This window comes from Trichosurus vulpecula, chromosome 8 (genome assembly GCF_011100635.1).
Source record: "Trichosurus vulpecula isolate mTriVul1 chromosome 8, mTriVul1.pri, whole genome shotgun sequence".
Lineage (NCBI taxonomy): Eukaryota > Metazoa > Chordata > Mammalia > Diprotodontia > Phalangeridae > Trichosurus > Trichosurus vulpecula.
Window position 1 is genome coordinate 255,427,625 of NC_050580.1, and position 19,813 is coordinate 255,447,437.

The following is a 19,813-nucleotide window of genomic DNA, read 5'->3' on the forward strand; positions in this document are numbered from 1 at the left end:
CTTCTTCATGGGATTGTCACAAAGCTCAGGTGAAATAATCCCCACAGCATTGTGTGACCATTTAGTGTTGTATAAACAGCCTCCATTATCCTTATCATTGTCCTTACAGCGCTGTTTGCTGGGGCAAACGTTCTGTCTGGCTTGCCTGGACAGTGGTTGAGAGTTTATAGTTGGTGTGTCAGCCTTGCATGCCTCATGCTTAATGGGCAGGTGTGTAGGGTGCATTTGTGCCAGCTCTTATAGCTCAGGAGCAATGCCATCACATGTTCACCACTGTCAACTTTCTGTTTTGTGCACCTGAGATTACATGTGCACAGAATGGATTGATGAGCTTCTGTAGTGGAAGGTGGAATAAGACGGGGGCCTGAGTGAAAATGTACCTTTGCCAGCAACTAGCTATGTGACCTTGAATTAGTCACTGTAGGCCTCAGTTTCCTGCTTCATAAAGTGAGGGACTTGGACTAGAAAGAAAACCTCTTCAGCCGTAAATTCTTGAAGGAAGCCTGGGGGAAGGGCAGGGAAGTTTGGAATCTTTTGTGCCCCTAGGTTTCCCATGCTGTGCCACATCAAGGGCTGCTCTAGTTAGAGTGGAAAAGAGCATCTCGTTTCTAAAGGACGTGAAAGGGGAGATGAGCCATGGAATTCTACCTGACAGTGGTTAATGCATTCTTTCCTTCATAGTTATAGATCATACATTTAGAGCCAGAAAGGACCTTAGAAAACATCTGGTCCAATCCCTACACAGTTAGGTGGTCTAGTGGATAGAGCCCTGGGCCTGGAGTTAGAAGACTCATCTTCCTGAGTTCAAATCCAGCCTCATATACTTCCTGGCTCTGTGGCCCTGCCCAAGTCACTTTACTCTGCCTCAGTTTCCTCATCTGTGAAATGAGCTAGTGAAGTCTCTTTGCCGAGAAAACGCCAAGGGGGGCCACACTAGGGGTTATGATGATGATGATAACATTTGTACAGCACTCCCTATGTGCCCCACACTGCAGTGTGCTTTCTAGTTATCATCACCTCACTTGATTCTGCTAACAACCCTGTGGGGTAGGAAAGGGCTGATCTCAGCACCTCCTTCCAGGGTGGTTTCACAGTGCCGGCACAGAGAAGGGTCATCATCAGCGTTAATACTGAGAGCTAGTGCAACCTCTTCATCTTAAAGATGAGAAGACGGAGACCCTGAGAGCTGTTATACAATTAGTAGCAGAGGTTTATTATTAACCCCATCTTACAGATGAGAAAACTGAGGGAGACAGCGGCCAAGTGAACGGTTCAAGGTTGCGTTCCTAATAAAATCCAGTTCTCTTCAGTCTGTTTTGGTATAGTTCTTCTGCCTTTGTTCACCCTAGACCATCATTCTGGAACAGTTATTTAGATTTTTGTCTGTGTGAATTGCCCTGCTCTTCAGATGAGAACACCTGTAAACCTTGAAAGGAAAAATGACAAGAACAGATTTTCTATCAATTTTCAAGCATATCTGATTTCACTGTGGGCTGGAGTTGCACAATAGCCAGAGAGCAGATCAGTTTTCTGCTGGGGGTTGTGTGTGTGTGTGTGTGTGTTTGTGTGTCTGTCTGTCTGTCTGTCTGTCTCTTTTCCACTTACCTTGTTGATACAGGCTTCCTTGTGACACAGAAAACAAGCTTTTGGAAAATCTGAATCGGGGTGAAATTGATAAAAAGGCCGAACAGACACTCTTAACTTTTGTGTTTTTATTCAGTGCTTTTCTCAAGGTTGAGGAATTTTGCTTCTCTTTCCTAGGTTCCTGGTGCCCACTTTGACCCTGAACAGTGTAAGGTCCTGGGGTTGAGGCTGAAGGAAACACTCTGCCCCAGCTATGAGGGATCCACTGGACTTTAACCAGAAGCAGCAGGGCAGGGTAGTAGAATCAGTCAGTCAGTAAGTATGTATTAGATGCCTGCTATATGCCGGGCACCACTCTTAGCACTGGAGATACGAGTACAAAGAATAAAACAGTCCTTACTCACAGTGAGTTTACAATCTGATGGGGGGTGGGGGAGGAGTGACACTAAATATAAATAAAATATATAGATAGCATAAATGTAATGTGAATACACACACAGTAGTTATATGCAAGGTAGAAAGGAGGGACGGAAAGCCCTCACCGTTGAGGGGCTTAGAAAGGGCTGCATGCAGATGATAGTATTTGAGCTGTGGCTTAAAGGAGGAGAGGAAACTGAGGTCCAGAGAGGGACAGAGTGCATTCCAGACAAGAGTGCCCAGTGAGCCTAGGAAAATAGGATGCAGCTAATTATGTGGGCTTTGAAAAGCTAAAGAGAAGAGGCTTCTGAGGTTGGTTGAGCAGGAATAATCACCTCATCACATCTGAGCTTGAGGAAAGTCTCTTGGTTGCTATGTATAGAGTGGATTAAAGACAGATTTGAGGCAGGGAGACCGAGTAGGAGGCAAGAGTTAATGAGGGCCTGGACTAAGTAGCAGATATGAGCGGAGAGATGTGAGCTTCAGTTTCCTCAGCTGTGAAATGGGAGAGGATGCTTGTACAAACCCACCTCCTAGGGTTGCTGCTAGGGTCAAATCAGATAACAGCTGCCAGAGTGCTGTGAAGACTACAAACTGCCTGCCCTAGGCAGTCTCTGAACTGAAAACTGTCCACAAGATGTGCGGAATTGTCGCTTCCGCTATTGAGTAATGTGTTGTGATCCTTGTACTTGGTTGCATCTGTTTAAAAACATGCTAGAATAACTAGTCCTTTCTTGGTCAGGAGCCAGGGACAGTGTGATCTGGTTGCTAGAAAGCTGGCCCTTCACCAACCTTCACTTTCCATCTCCCCTGAGAACAACGGCTTCAGTGACCGTGAGCTAGTTTCTTTGAGTCTAGAGTTTGCCTTGGATGCGTATCTTAGGATGTTTTGTTTATGTAGCATTCTCTGTAAATGGCTTAGACATTGTTTTTGATGCAGGGACTTGACTCTGAGATTCCTTGGGGGAAAAACTCAGAGCCTTATTCCCAGCAGCTTTTACATAGGAGGGAGGGGGGAGAAGGGGAGTGAACAATTTTCTGGAGGGTTTTTGAGTTGTGACAATGAAACACTTCTCTAACATGCCAGATTTTCTGTTGGGAAGCTCTCACCTTTTCTCTTTGCTGTTAAGACTAAAACAGGTTTTTTTTCTTCTCTTTTTTATTCTTTGTGAAAAGAGATGACTTGCTGGGGAGGAGAGACCAATATTTTTGGAAATAAAGGTGATGTAAAAACAAAAGAGACCAAACACTTTTTAAAAGAAATAACTTAAGCAGGAAAGAGCTTTATTCTCCCCAGCATCATCTTCCTTTGGCTTTTTTCAAGGAGATTAGAATATGTGTGAGTGTGACTTAATGAAGACAGAAGAAAGGTATCTGGGGCCTTAGAGATTATCTAGAATTTGGCCTTCTTATTTTGCAGAGAAAAAAATAGACCCAGAGGAGGGAAATAAGCAGGTTGGTTATACTGAGGCCCAGAGTCAAAGAGGCAACATAATTCAGGCCTTTTGTCTCTCCCCAAATCTAAGGGCTGGACAAGATTTTAGAATATAGAATGTTAAAATTGATAAGTTAGACTATAGAATGCTAAAGCTTAAAGAGACCTTAGAACATAAAATCTTGGAACAGAATTGTACAGCTAGAAGAGGTATCGTGGATAGAGGGCTGGGCCTAGAGTCAGAGGTACCTGGGTTTAAATCCTGCCTCTGACCACTACTCGCTGTCCGTCCTGGGCTGATCACTCGCACTCTTTATGCCGGAGTTTCATCGTCTGTAAAATGAGGGGAATGCACAGCGAGGCGTCCTTTACAGCCCTGAAATCTGTGATTTGCTGATCTTGACCAACCTTGTATTTTATGGGGACTCTATTAGAGTCAGCCCAAAGATCTTTACTAGCAAGATGCTGACAATATGCTTATCTCATTTAATTGTTGTGATCGCTTACATTTATACATTGCTACCGAAGTCTTGCTCTGATGCTGTGTTGTGAATCGGAGGTGACGGTGGTTGGTTTCCAAAATTGATGCCGATGAACAACAAGTTTCGACAACATAATTGGAAAGACAAGAAAAGTATGACCAGGTGTATTGCACGATAGTGGAAGATAAATGGCATGCGAATGACATAGAGAATAAGAGCTGTGAGTTCAGAGGAAGCAGGAATCGTTGTGGTGTTGCCTGGGTCCAGGGAATAGATGGAAGGAAGGAGGAGGAAGTCAGAATGATGCTGGCCTTAAAGGGTGGTTAGAATTTAGGCAGAGAGGAGAATTCCGGGCAGGAAAGATGTACTAGGTAGGGCTGCAGAGGTCTTGGGTTCCCCCTTCCGGTATTTGGGAAGCGTCATCCTATAGGGAAATAAGCGTTGTGCCTACAGCACTTGAATTCTAGTCCCGTTGCTACTGCTCCCTGGCTCTGGGATCTCCGAGGAGTCGCCTCACAGAACCTCAAGAGTCGGAAGGAGCCTTAGCAACCATCTGGCCCAAGCCCCGTGTTTTCCCAGCGGTCATTAGCACTGGGCCTGTTTCCTCTTTTGTAAACTGAGTGGTTTGGACAGCAGGCGCTCTAAGGCTCTTTCCAGCACTAACATTCTTTCTTAGTTTCCCTGTTCAGTAACAGCAAAGGTAGGAGGAAAGGAAATGAAGAGGAACTGTGCCGTAAGGGCTGATGAAACAGAGCTAAAATAAAGTCAGCCTGGAAGCCAAGCAGGGAGATGTGCCTGATAGCTCATGTACCAGGCTGTGAATGTGCCGCTCCCTCGTGGACTTGGGGAAGGGAGAAGTATCTAGGTAACAAGGATCTCAAAAGTTCTCCTGAGTCCAGAGGCAGAGGGAGGGGCAGCTGCCGTAACTCTGCCGAGGTAGTCTCTGGTGGCAGTTTGGGGAGCTGTAGCAAGGGCTTTACTTCGTCAGGCTTTTCTCTTTACATTACAAGGCAATGTACGCTCCTTAAGAGTATAAGCTTCCTAGAGTACAAGCACTGTTTGTTTTGGCTCTATGTCCCCAGTCCCCTTAACAAATGCTTATTGAATTTGATTGGATCTTGAATTGATCATTGAACTTGGGGCCAGAAGATCCAGACTCAAGCCTGAGCTCTTATCCATACTGTGGAACATTCTGTCCCTCCCTCATTACATAGTTTGAGTATTTCCTTTTCTTTAAAATGATAGTAATCATACCTTCGTGCCTCAGAGAATGGTGGTAAGGAAAGCGCTTCATAAAGTGCCATATAAATGAAAGCTCTCGTGGTTATGCTTTGAGCAAATAGAGAGTCCTTTGGAGGGAGTTGGGGACCCCTGGAAGCCGTTCATTCCTTCCCTGGAGAACTAACCTGGAGAGTAAGTGTGTGAGTGTAGGTATGTTGCGCCTTGTTGCAGTAGTGGCTTGGTATCTGTGAGGGACTTCTGCATTTTTTATCTGCTCATTGAGAGTTACCTGGGGGGCACTGAGAGGTTAAGTGTGAGTCCTGCATCATAAGCCAGTACCTGTGTCCCAGGTCAGATTTGAACCTAAGGGTTCTGGCCACAAAGGTCAGGTCTCCATTCACAATAGCTAACATTTCTGCATCCCTTTAAAGGTTTGCAAAGCACTTGACACATATTCGCTCATTTGTTCCTCACTGTTACTTAACGTCAAGTGGGCTCTTGCTGCTTGGTGAAAATCGATTTTTTTCCCTGACTTTCACATCCTTCATAGCTTTCATATCACCTCTTCCCCTGGCCCTCTCAATAAAGGGCCTCACCTTCTACTTTAGGCTTTGGTATGCTCTCGTTCTAATGGATAGAGAGCACTGGATTTGGAATTAAGGAAACTTTAATTCAAGTCATGCTTTAGACACATTTCTCTGAACCTCATTTTCTTACCTGAGATCCCTTTCCCAATTACACTTATGATCCTGTGTTTTAATTCTTAGCCTAGGGATAAGAGCTCACATGGAAGTTAGCATCATCTTTTAGATTTCCCATCTGTCCCCATCCTAGAGATAAATCTAATTCATTCCGAGCCACTTCAGAAAACCTGAGAAACAGGATCCTTTGAAATTATTGCTGCCAAGAGTGAGTAGCCAGGGCTCCATGACTGCTAATATGATAATGGCTCCCAATTAGGTAACTATTCAGGCATTCTAAAGCATTTCATGAATGTTATTGTAGGCAGAGGTCAGCTCATTTTAGGAGGATCATCCAGGCTCTTGACTCTAGGGAAACCCATCATTGGTACCATTTAGCCTTTGAATATTCCAGAGGGGTGTCTTGGTGTCAGCTACAAAGACATGTGAAACTGTTGGTGTTTTCCTGTACGGTACTGCCCAGGCCCACATTGTCTTGATTCACTTTCTCACTTGGGTCCTTTCCTGACTTTGCTAGTTGACTTTTAAAATAGACTCAGTTTGTGGGAATAAGGTGGGTGTCAGGACTGGGAGGTATGAGCAACAGAGTTTGTGACATTTACTGAGGTTTTTTTTTCTCTGAAAAGATTCTTCTTTACCTTGAAATGAAGCTCTGTGAGATTTCACAGACTACAGGAATGATTTTTAGAACATGCCTGGGTCACTCTTTGGTTCTTAGCCTGTGACCAACAACAGGAAAGGTCTCATTAAGAGAATGCAACCCTGTGCTGGTGCTGGCTCAGTGAGGACCTCATCTTTGCATATTCAGCTGTTGCTGGGGGAACAGCTTAATTCTCAGGGTATTTACAGAACATTGTGTAGATTAGAAGGCAAAGCTCAGGGTTTTTTTTCCCTGTTTTCTGCATATATGCGTTCCAGAACCTCTCTTCTTCTACTCGGTCCTATGAGCGGAATTGGAGTTAATGCAACCTAGTTTGACTTGACCCAGTGTACCCAAAGGATCTTGTTCCCAGTCATGGTGCTTGGCAGAGTCAGACTGAGCCATCTTCAACCCTAGGAGCAAGTGGTCAGGTCCCTATGACTGCTGATATGATAATAGCTCACAATTATGTAACCCCTTAAGGTTTACCAAGCCCTTTGATCCTTACAACTGCCTTATGAGAAAGGTGACGTTGTCTCTGTTTTATACATGAGTAATCTGAGGATCAAGAAGGTTGTTTAAGATACCCAAGTCATCTCACTCTGAAGGCTTTTTCCATGACTCAGGGCTGCTAGACCACAACTGAATCATCTATGCTTTTGTATTTAAACAACCTGACAGCAGTATCAGTGGTTTAAACCTTAATCTCTTGAACCATCTTAGTCTTGAGGCTAACCTAACCTTTGTTGGAAGGGATCTAAGTAGATGTTCCTCCTACTCATTTTTAATGCTAGCATCCAGGATATGTACAAGCAGTCTCGTTCTAGGCTAAACCAGTCTTACCAGGCTATGACTATATTATTTGGGAGTGAGGTCGGAAGGACAGTGTTTGATCTGCAGTGTATTCCTAGCTTTCTCTACCATGCCATGAGATAGCGTAAGCTCTCTAAAGTTCTAACTGACTGCAGAGACTTTGGGTTTGGGTCCAGCAAGTGACTGGACCAGCCTGATTCAGTGCAGAGGTAGTGCATCATTTGAAGGTGTTGATGAGGTGGTGAATTTTATTTCATTCATTCATTCATTTATTCATTTATTTATTTATTGTCACAAAAGCTTATGGAGATAGTCTGTTAAGGTATAGAGGCCTACACGGATGAAATTATGGATTTTTGAAGAATGTGCACACTCACACGATAAGAGCTTTTATTTAGTAGTATGTTACTTTTTGAGCATTCATGCTCATTATGTGGGCAAGATTTTATTTTTACGTATGTTTCTATGTATATACACACACACTCATAGGGAAGAAGACCCAGCAAAGAAATTCCTTCTACCTATGCAAATTTATACCTGCTCTGCAACTTACAGTCTTACAGAGCTCCTGTGGGGGTGGGGGTGAGGGTGAGGGTGGGGGACAGACTTGAAGAGGTTCAGTGATTTGACCAGGGCCCCACAGCCAGTATGTATTTGGACTTGAATTTGGATCTTTCTCCTTCCCGCTCTACTACACCATATCTCTTGTCATGGAATCCTTGTCATGATAGTAGCCTTCCTCATCCTCCCCAAACAGTGTTTTGTGTCTGTAATTACAATAACTGACAGGAGAAAAGTTAATCACTTATAATTTTAAAAATGCACAGTAATCTCCCATATTGCACAATTATATGTGACAGGAGCATTTCAGAGGCACAAATCAAAACTTCTATCCAGAATATCCCATTGTCACCAGTAAGAAGAGGCGACTAGATTCTTAAGTAGTACAGTGGATGGAGCGTTGAGCTTGGAATCAGAAAAACCTGAGTTGAGTTCAGGCCTTAGACTTTTTCTTTTTTCCTAATTCACAGGTCCTAGCTATTGCCTCAGGTTCGGCTTGTTGTGCCAGATGGGCATCAGGTAGTGATGAAGCTTCAACCACTTGTGTGGTGGTGGTGATACCATAACCAGCAACCGAGTCTCCTTCCTCATTTCTGAAGCAGGATTTATCAGTATACCAGTCAAAGTCTGCTCCCTCTAAGGGGGTTTCCTTCAGGTCCTCCCAGCGAGACACTTCTAGCTATGTGACCCTCAGCAAGTGACTTAACTGCCACCTGCCTCAGTTTCCCTCATCTATAAAATGGGGATAAAACCTACCTCCCAGTGTTGTGAAGATAAAAAGGGATAATATTTGTAAAGCTCTTTGTAATCTTTAAAGCACTGTAAGAATGTTAGCTATTATCTGTGGGTGTGTATTTCTCTTCTGTGATAATAAGGTCATCTCTAGGAAGGATAAATGCAGTTTTCATATTCTAAATTTAATATTTTTCCTAAAATAGGATGACATAGCCCTTCCCCTGAGCTTATCATGTCATGATTATAATTACAGCTTTTTTAAACTTTGCTGTTTGATTAGTCCCTTACATAAGATCAATTCACCATCAGGTGAATGAAGAGTAATTGTATACATTTAGCAATGTTCCTTTCCTGCCAAGAGACTCCAGCCAACTCTTTTTAATTGTGAGTCTAACTCAGAGAGGTTGTCGGAGCATAGATCAAAGTGTTTCAGATGGGATAGCTAGTACATTCTGTGAAAGACAGTTCTGTGTTTTAAAGGGCTGTGTCACTAGCCCTCCAACACTACAAAAATCTCATGAAGTGTGGGGACTCCCTCTGTAGTAAAGATTGCAGCCCGTTAGTGACTTACTAGGTTGTCTCCAAGAGTTGCCATGACCAAAAAATTGGTCACTTTGCAGCTAGTGATGAACTTTTCCACATTTAGGCTAGCTCTTGGACCAAAGGATCACAATCTGCCCCTGGCCCCATATTTTGAGCCTTCTCCACTTGGTAGGAGCTGCCGGAGATTGTGCTTCCCTGAAATAATCATAGAAAGCCCAGGGACACCACCATGATATGGCATCAAAGTAAGACTTGACTAGAGAGGTACGTATCTATGAGCTCTTCATAGCAGTTCTTAAAGACAACTGGCATTTAGGGGCCATAAACTCGGGTATTCATTGATTGCCTTTCATTCCTCCCACCAAAATGATCCAAAGTGGGTCCAGTTCGGTCTCAGAGCCCTTTCTTGGAAGTCAGCACAACTTTGGCTCTGAGAAGAAAACCTAAAATTGCTTCCCATGTGTATTCTAAACCTGTTGGTTGCCCTTGGAAATCCATTTGCCAAAACCCATGTTAGGAAATCCTTGTCCTAGAAAGAGATGAGCAGTTTATCTTAGCAGAGTGCTTGTCATAGATCCTGGAGAAGAACAGTTCATTTGTTGGTATGATTGGAAGGAAGGGTCCTTCTTATGACATCAGAATTTGAGTGACTTTACTTGTCAGAGATCTGGCACAAAAAGGAAAATAAGGGACACATCTTTAGGGGAGCATCGTGTGTGTGTGTCTGTGTGTGTGTGTGTGTGTGAGAGAGAGAGAGAGAGAGAGATGGATTGCGAGATTGATTTGTAGCTGACTCACATGTCTCTTCTCCTGGCATTTTTCCTCTCAAAGATCATGCTTAGATTAGCGGTTCTAGTGCCTCGTGTATTTGACTAGGTAATTTTCTCCTCATACTCTCCTTTCTACTGTATGAGTGTATTATGAAGGCAGAATTTATGATTTCAAAAAGAATCATATGTATGTCTGAATGGTTCAGAACCGCAGGATGTAAGGAATTCTCTAAGTAGAAGGCAGAAGAATTAAAGCATTTATTGAAGCTCCAAAGTAGCAGACCCATGAACCAGTGTCCCCATTTTGATATCCTGGTCAAAAGCTTCCAGGCCCAATAAGTCTGCCTCACAAGAATAACCAGGAGGCCACAGAAAAACATGATGGCATTAAACCAAATCATATTCATGCTTCCCCCTTCCGGTGAGAGGATTACCCACTGGCCTCAAGCCCTTGCTCAGCACTCCTTGGTCCACACACCGGTCAGCCCTGCTACCAGCAGCTCCTGCTTCTTCAACTCCTTTGGCTTCGGCTTCATCTTCAGCTTTGGCTGTAGCTATCTCTGGCTACAGCAAGTCTCAATCTCCAAGCTGTCTTCTCTAATAGAGTTTTTGTCATCAAGCGTTGTCTGAATGACCAGAACTTAGGCTCTGGTGATTGGTTCTTGAGTTGGCCCCTCCCCTTAGGACCCTGGGAGGTTCACATCCACATAGATTAGGTTAACACCTAATAGGGTTTAGAGCCTGGAGCTTAGTACTTAGTAAGACTCAAGAGGTCTTGGCTCTGGAGTTAGCACCTCCCCTTAGCCAGCCCCACCTTGGGCCCCACCCCAGTCACCAATCCACACCCACATAGGTTCCACACCTAATAGGGATTTGGGCCTGGGGCTTAGCACCTAGTAAGGCTCAATGAAATACACTGAATTACTCAAAGAAAACAAAGGCCATTTTGCTTACCAACACAATGTGTAGCACTGCTAGGACCAACAAAGTGGGCCAGTCCCTGAGCTCAGGGTACTTCTTTTACATGCAGTCAGTAAGCATTTATTAAGTACTTATTGTACCATATATAAATTATACATTTATGAAGTACTTTTTATATACCAGGCACTGTGCTGAACACCAGGGATTTTTTTTTAAGGTAAAAAACACAGCCACTGCCTTCAAGAAACTCGCATTCTAATAGGGGAGACACCATGCAAGCATCTAGGCTTACAGAGTGTATGAATGTAATCTAAAAGACAGACATGAGCATTGGTGTAGGGGAGTAGGGAGTGGAGAGGGATGTGTACCAGTCAACTACAGAAGATGGGATTTGAGTCATTTTAGAGCAGAAGATTCCCAATCAAATTACTTTGTTCTCCAAGCTCAGTTTCCTCATCTGTGAAATGGAAATCTTCATTTCCTTGCTGCCTTCCTCGTAGGATTATCGAAAAAAAAAAAAGTTCTAATTAAAATGCAAGAGAATTGTGGAGGGGGGAGTACACATATGTCATGAGCTGTGATAATCATTATGAGGGTAATGCTCCACAGTCTTTATTAAGTCATTTACCTTTCATGACCTTGTTACCATTCTTAGTTCTCACCCAGAGTCCCTTCTCCACAGCACTCAGCATTACTTATGGGGTGGGAGAGACAGCATTGGTGTAGTAGAAAGAGCTCTGGTTCCTAGTCCCGCCTCTGGCTGTGTGACTTTGAGCAGCTCACTTAATTTCTCTGGGTCTCAATTTCCTCCTCTGAAAAATGAGTGGATTGGATTAGATCATCTCAAAGATAGGTCTCTTCCAGTTCTAACATTTGGTATTCTCATTCCACCTCCATCTCTTAATGTTCTGATTCTGTGGTTCTAGAGAAAAAAACAACCATCTCTCTTTTTTTTCCTTCTTTTCACTCAGGCTATGAGGGTGTGACTGAATTTTTCACTGACCTCTTGAACCACATAGCCAGCGTCCTGCAAGGCCAGAATCTGGAGATGACCCCACTGAACCACAACAAGCTCCTGGCTGACCCGTCTGGTGGCCTAGCGGGTGAGCGGACACGGGGCACCAGCACAGGGTGTTGCGGCAGCGTGGTGGGCAAAGACTCACCCTGGATCGTGGAGAGTGAGACCAACAGCTCGGTGAAGCTGCAGCACCAGAGACTAGGGTGCAACACTGCTGTGTCCCCCAGCTTCCAACAGCACTGTGTGGCTACACTGGCCACCAAAGCTTCCTCTCAATAGCTGGTGGAACCATGGACCAGGGCACACAGAGGGCCCACCTAGGATCACGCTAATGAGGCAGGCCGCTTAGAAGAGTTCCACCTACTACTACAAATTTCCATTGATTATTTTTTTAACCTGATTTCCTGATGCAGTGATTTAAAAGGAGGGGAAAAAAACCACAGTGATCAGAGCAGGAGAAAATGGAATGTTTCACCTACTTCCATTTACAAATCTTTTAACAAGTTTACACACACTTGTGTTTTCAACACTAGACCTTAATGTGTGGGATGTTTGGTTTTTGTTTTTGGTGATTTATTTTGTGGTTTCTCATGGTGTGTGTGTGTGTGTGTGTGTGTGTGTGTGTGTAAGTATGTACATACATGCGGTTATTCCCCCTTTATAAACTGTAATTGACCACCATGGGCCAACCTGTGTGACCTTTAACAAATTATTTCACCTGTCTAGGCTTTAGATTCCTCATCTATAAATTGAGTGGGTGGGGCTCTATCTCTAAGGTCCTTCCAGTCCATGTGATTCTATGTCTTAAGTCCAGACCTCCTGGAATCAGAGAGGCCAAGGTTGAAATTGTGTGTGAATGTCATAATTTAAAGAGCGGTTCGAGTTATTATAGATAATTTCATCTTCTCTTTTGATTACCCACCTGCACCGTTAGTTATGGCCCCCTTTGGGCCCAGTCCCCCTTGTTCCCCACTACACAATCCCAGTAGGAAAGTGACCTGTGCAGTGTGTCCCAAAGCCACATCTACTGAGCAGGAGGAGATGCCTGGGCTGCATTCACCCTCTCTACTCTGCCCCAACTCAGAGGGAGATGACCCAAAATGACCTTAAGAGGTTATAAGGTGTGTGGGTTTCTGTAGGAGGGGCTCCTCTGAGTAGACCCTTTCAGGAAAGGAATGGGAAAGCATAAGAAATCTTCCCAATTCTAGAATAGCTTCTAGGACATTTGACTCTAGTGCCAATTGAAAGTCTTTCTGACTTCCATCAGAGATGTCCTCTGCACACCTGGCCAGGTCCGTCACTCTACAGTTTTATAGCTGGCTGGAGAAATGAGAGGACCCAGATTCTAGTCCCAGTTCTTCCACTAACTTTCTGTGTGATCTTTTGAAAGTCACCTTCCTCTTCTGGGCTTTTTAATTTCCTTCTCTTTGGACAAGGATGATTCTTTTAAGAGTCAATCTAGCCATAAAATATTATGATTGATCATTCCTAGATCTTAAATAAGTGAGGGGAGCTGGGAGAACTCCTGAGCTTAGCGTAATTGAGGGACATAACTGTTTTCTTTTCGGGTTTTTTTCCCACTGACTCTGCAAACAAGGCTATATACTGTTGGTCAGTTTCATCAGTCGCGACGGTGTGCATCATAAACCAAAATGCAGCCTGGTTAACACTAACCATTGAAAGATTTTTGGCAGAGTCCATAAACGACCTGGTAGCCTACACCACCTGCCATTTCTTAACTTCCAACTGTTCTTGCAAATCCTGAACACTAAGTTCACAGTCAGAAGTTTGATTGGCAAAAGGAGTTGTTTTTTGTCCCCTTCTGCCCTCAATACAAGGTCTAGGAACAGTCCAAAAAAACACTTTCATTTTGTCGAGCAGCCAAACTAACGCCACGCTGTACATGGCTGTTTCCCAGTCCAAACTGTACTGCAGACGAGCAAAATGCTTCAATTTTCTCCTGTGCTCTTTTCCTGTCCCCCTCCCTGACCTCTGCGACCTTGGAACTTTGTCTAGACCAAGGAGACAGAACAGAGGGTTGGAGTGCTGGTGGGAGGCGAGGGACACAAGGAAGAACAAGGACACACTTTCTCAGTCTATAGTTTATACAAAGTAAGGACCTTGAGTTTTGTGGACCATTGAGATCTGCTGTGGGCTGGTGGGGGGCGGGGCACACTGTTCTGAACCATTGTTTGGCCGTGCTTTCCCTGCCCCCAGGCTCTAGTGGGAAGGGGGAAAAAAATCTCGTTTTTCCAAAACATTCTCAAAGATTTGTAGTGATCTGTGGTGATATATAAATGTTCTCCCCATATGACTTTTTAATGATTTTCTTTGTCAAATCTATTTTTTGAGTCAAATAGTAAGATATAAATGCTTTTTAGGAGAGAAAAATATTTGGACCTTCTTCTGATTCATGTACAGTGAGGACATTCTGCATGAAATTCTACCATTGTACACTCTGTATGGTACTGGGTTAAGGGAAGGAGGGGCAAATGAAATAATGCGTAAAGCGCTTTGTAAACCTTTATGCGCTAGGTAAATGCTAGCTAATGTTTTGATATTTCTTTTTTGCCCCCCCTGCCCCCGTTGGAAAAAATCTACATGAGAATGATCATTTCAGTTGGTGGGGAAGGGGACAGGGGTGGGGCCGAAGGGAGGGGGGAAGGGGGAGAGGATGGACCTAATTGAAACTGTCAGGCTTTCTAGGAACTTGAGAGCTTTCCAGCTAACCATGTTTACATGACTTGTGAGCGTTAGATCCAGTTTTAATGTCTGTATGCTGTTTCTTAGCTCTACCTTTGAATCAGAGTGGATTAATCTGGCTTGCCTTAGAAAGTTTGGTTAGCCGATTTTGCACTGCCTTGTTTCTCCAAAATAAACTACTGAAATGTAATTGTATTTTATACTTGTTTACAAACAGTTGCTAAAAATCTGTTATGTAATTCTCTAAAGTCTTTTTGAAAAAGGTTTTTTGGTTTTATTTTGTTTTTAATAGCTTTACCATTTTAAAATAAAATCCCAATCCTACACTCTCAATAGAAAACAGGTGGATTTTTATTAGTGTGACACCTAGGCACCTGCTAGTGTCACCCGGATTTTAATCCTATGTTATTTATTTTTTATTTCTCCAAATGTTTCTCACAAATTTTCAGGGCACAGAGACATCATGTAACTGCTCTCCAATGACATGGCATCTTGTAGGACATGGGTAGTGTGGCTATCTGGTAACTACTGCTGATTGTAAGGGGGGCAAGATGGATTGTTTAATGTTGGGGAACATTATTTATGTAATATTCTGAGACATTGAAACCAAGAGAAGGGGAAAGTTCATTTTGAAAAGCTTGCAAGATTCTTCTCTAGTCTTATCTTTTCTGGCAAACTTGGCTACTCCCTGGTCACATGGAAAGGAAATGGACCGTATTAGCTATGTGTGTTGCTAAGAAGAGGCCTCTAAGGACTTCCTATCAATAAGATTGATATGAATGTATTCCTTCCAATTTTAGCTTGTGAGTCTTTACTTCAGTCTTATCCTCCCAGGATTTTCATAATAACGAATGATGTTAAGGACATGTGCCCTTTCAGTTGGGTTTTTTCCACCCAAGAAAAAGAATGAGTTCATGGGAATCTGCCAGGGACGGCACAGTTTCTTGGCCTGGTTTAAATAGACCTTTTTGCCCTGAAATTCACCTTGCGTAGTTATCATAGTTGGTTTGCATTCTTACTTCCCACTGGCCTTGTCATTGTAGATTCTATTTTCCGACTGTTCCCTGTCGTCCACTAAAACAATCCCCAAATTCTCAAGGTTAAATAATAATAAATGGCTCGAAATTGTAAATGTTTTTCTAGGATTTATTTTCTTGGTTTCCTAATGGGTTGTAAGCAGTAGTTTCATAAATGGAGATACGGCTTTAAATTACATTGGTGGCCCAAGACTTGCATCTGCCAGCATTTAGCCCCATCTTGTATGCTGAAGCTCAGTTTGGGAAACTCTCTACAGAGTGGTGTCAGTTCCTTTGGTCCTCTGTGCCAGTTGGGGTCTTGCTTTGGAATCTCCTGCCCTCCCCCCAAATATTTTGATTCCTAGTGCTGCTACTGAGAAAACTACATGGTATCCAACAGAAAGAGAGGGTGTCGGTGGTGAAGGGGTACTCATTGTGGACTCTGCTGCCTGTGGAGACTTTCTTGGAAGCATCAGTAATATTAATATAGTAATAGTAATCCTGCCAACTCTAGCAGGATTCCAGAGCTAGAGACAGAGGTTCCTAATTCTCCACCTTGTCTGCTTTGCCAGTTTAGTCTTAGGAAAGGTAGTATCTGAGTCTCAGAGGTATCTCTCTGCATCTGAAGGCTAATAGAACCTATTTCAGTTGTGCCCCTACAAGGTTGCAAGGATACATGTTAAGAGGTCTGGACAAAAGAGACAGAACTAGGTCTTATGTCTGACTAATAAAATTCCTTCCCCCAGATAATTGTGTTTCTGTCTGTGGAACCTCCATTTGTGCTCAGTGACATTTCCCACCATGACTACTGGGAAGAGGAAGCAGATGAAAGCTAGCTCATATTGTCCTTGGAAAAATGCCATGTGTTGAAGGCCATGTATTGAAATCAGTCTTTTTTTAAATCCACAGTGTGAAAAGGAACTGGCTCCAAATAGGCCAGCCCATTTGCTTATTGCCATTCAATAGCCAAACAAATCCCCAAGACTCTCTTTTACTCCCTTCAACTGTCCATACTTTTCTGTTTGATTAAGCAGTTGAGATATATGAAGCAGGCTTGATTTTTCAACTGACTGGTAAATTCTGTTGTAGCTTAAGTGCTCTCAAACTCCACAAAACTACTTTTTTTTTTTAATAAATAGGCACAATAGGATACCCCATAGGAAACAGTCGATATGTGATTTTAACATACCTGCTGTGAGAGGCCAGTTGGCCAGCTCTGAAATTCTGTCTTGAAATTGCTTTTAGTTGAAGTGTGGCTTTCCATGTAAAGCATTAATGGTATGAAATTGCAATCTCTTTCCCCTTGAAGTCTGCGAAACTGTTTCCTAAGACATTAGAAGTTGCACTTACGTTCAACAGAGAACCATTTCTCATAGTAGGTTTTACAGATTTTTCCTTTGTTTAAATTTGCTATTTTATATTTTTTCTGCCCTCTACTCCTAGAACCACATGGATTTATTCGCCAGCAGGAACTAATTTCTTCTCAAACCCAGACTTTCTGACTTTCATGAGACTTGGGTTCAAGACCCAGATCTGTCATGTAAGACTCGTGATCTTAGACAAATCATTTGTCCTTAATTTATAGGATCATACAGTTAAAGATGGGTTTATTTAAGGATTTTTTTTAGGCTAACCTTTTAGCTTCAGTTTCCACATAATATAAATTGAGGGGGTTCGAATATATTCTCTGAGAAGCCCTTCCAGCTCTGGCATTATGATTTTTATGAATAAATGGCTCCTCTCTCCCAGCAAATCCAAGATTCCCTAAGCATTGAAGAAGCTATCAGTCCTCATTGTAGAACTTTCCATGGGGACTTTAGTTGTTTCTGAGCAGGCAGCCACCCACCTTGGTTGGCCAGGGCTTTGTCCCACAAGTCTTATGGAATCTAGAAGAGAGATACCTAAGACCAAGGGGATCTTGAGATGCAATAACATAAGTAACTTTGGTCAGTGGCCCTGATGGCCAGGATCACAGCATCCATTGCAGCTTCCCAAACTGCCTGACTCCTAGGAGCAGGAGGGAGAGGCTCTTGCCTGGAAGGGTCTCTGTAGTGGATTTGCACGTGCTGAGGTTGTTGATTGTTTCATTTAGGTTTTTATTTGACTCTCTAGTCAAAACTCTTGTCTAGGGCCACGGAAGTGTCTGTCTTAGAGAAAGGTAGAGCTTTCTCCATTTCTTCCTTTTCCAGCATTGCCGTTGTACCCATTTACATTCCAACCCAAACGTTCGTTAGAATCCTTTTATCGTTCTTGTTGAAAGACATGCCCAGTTTTGATAGCAAAATGCCTCGAACCCACCAGTTTTGTTCATATCCCTGGGAAAAGACTACGTAAAGGCACATAGCATTGAATACACCCTCCCCCTTGTCCCCTACCCATTCTGCTCATCCTAACTCCTTCTCCATACCATCCTTACCCTTCTTTGTCCTTCCCATGAGTCTAGGAAGCCTAGCGCTGCTCCTTTGGACCTCTGGGGGACCACTTTTCCCCAGTGCCCTATTCCATTCAGGGCACTATATAGAAGCACATCCCTCTTTCCCTCCTGACTCATACTGTTCCTGACTACAAAGATCCTTCAGCAGTGATTTGACAAAGATGCAATCCCAACTTCATGGTGTTTTAAAAAACAAAAAACAGTGTTTTGTGATCATGTAATTTCCTTCAATCCTGTTCACAGACATCCATTACCAAAAGTCCAACTTGTTTTGTACTTAATTCATGTATATAATATATATATATATATATATATATATCTAAGAAATATATATAATATATATAAAATCATGGTGAACTGTAAAAACCAAAAACTTTTGTCGGGAATTTGAGTTTATTGCATGCTTTCGTACATGTGATAATGATGGAGATGATGGCGTCTATTCACTATCATTTATTTTGGGATAAGTCCTGTTTTTCTAATTTGCCAACCCTCTGTGGTAGCTGGGATTTGGGTTTTAACAGTCACTAGTGGATACAGTAAGTATTGTAATTCTGTAATTGTTTTGGAGACACACCAAGAAATAAATGCCTTACAACACCGGGTATGGGTGTGGTTCATACTGAAGTGTCTCATCCAAGACTTTCTGACACTAACTGGCCACGGGCTTTAGGCCGGTCACCTTATCTGGGCTTTAATTTCCTCATCTGTAAAATGAGAAATAGAACTAGGTGATCTCTCAAATCCCTTCCAGCTGTGATGGGTTCTAACGTTCCCTCTAGTTTTAGCTTGGGATTCTTTGCCTCATTCTGTTCCTTCTACAAGCCTGGGTTGGGTTCTCAAGCCCCAACTTGCAATTGGGTCACCCCCCCTCCCCCAGTATTTTGATTCTTAGTGCTGCTGCTGAGATAGAACATGTCGAGGAAAACTACATGGTATCCAACGGAATGAGAGGGTGTTGACCGTGAAGGGGTACTCATTGTGGGCTCTGCTACCTGCTGAGCCTCTCTTGGGAGCATCAGTAATAGATCCAACTCTGGCAGGATTCCAGACCTAGGGACAAAGGTTGCTAATTCTCCACCTTGTCTCCTTTGCCAGTTTAGTCTCAAGGTTATCTTTCTTCATCTGAAGGCTGATAGAACCTGTTTCAGTTGTGCCCCTACGAGGTTGCAAGGATACATGTTAAGAGGTCTGGACAAAAGAGACAGAACTAGGCCTTATGTCTGAGGAGTCCTTAAATGATTGTCGTAACTTTGGGTTTGTCTACACATACCCCTGTATGACTGTGGGCGTGTCCTTTTGCTAGAGTCTGTTTACTACTACTGTGTGCAATTAAATGATTAGATTAGAGGTTCAATAAGGTTCCTTCCAGCTTTAGCCTTCTCTGGTTCCTTATGAGATAAAGTGTGTAAAAGTGTTCTAAGCTCTTTGGTCTGGGAACCAGGTGTGAAAAGTTGACAGTACATCCTTGGTCCTGTGCAGACGTGAGTTCCTAGGCATCAACTCGTGCCCTTGGAGTTGGTCCAGGAGATTCTGCCTTTAGGCCTGAGTGCTTTGAATTTTCACTCCTATTTAGTGAAAGTGCTACTTCTGATTGAACTCCAAACCTGGAGGCATTAATCCCTGAGCTTGGTTTGACCATTTTCTACCATTGCCACCATCTTGACGGGACTGGTCTGATGACTGCCTTTTCTCTTTCCCTCCTACCACCTTGTAGAGGTTGTGGGTTTGCTCAGGTTATGCTAGCAGAGGATAAACTTTGTCAAGCTCTACCAAGTAAGACCCTAGTGTTGGATTCTATGCCTGTTGTATGTTGAGC

At 43.1% G+C, this 19,813-nt stretch overlaps 1 protein-coding gene across 2 annotated transcripts in view; it reads left to right on the forward strand.

Moving 5' to 3' along the window:
* ITPK1 (inositol-tetrakisphosphate 1-kinase) overlaps positions 1-14,744 on the forward strand; it is a 310,259-nt gene extending 295,515 nt beyond the window's left edge. For both annotated transcript variants that reach the window (XM_036734679.1, XM_036734680.1), the window contains exon 11: positions 11,795-14,744. In XM_036734679.1, the coding sequence (XP_036590574.1) occupies positions 11,795-12,120 (326 nt within the window). In that variant the 3' untranslated portion in view covers positions 12,121-14,744. The remainder of the gene's footprint in view (positions 1-11,794) is intronic.
* The last annotated feature ends 5,069 nt before the right edge of the window (positions 14,745-19,813 follow it).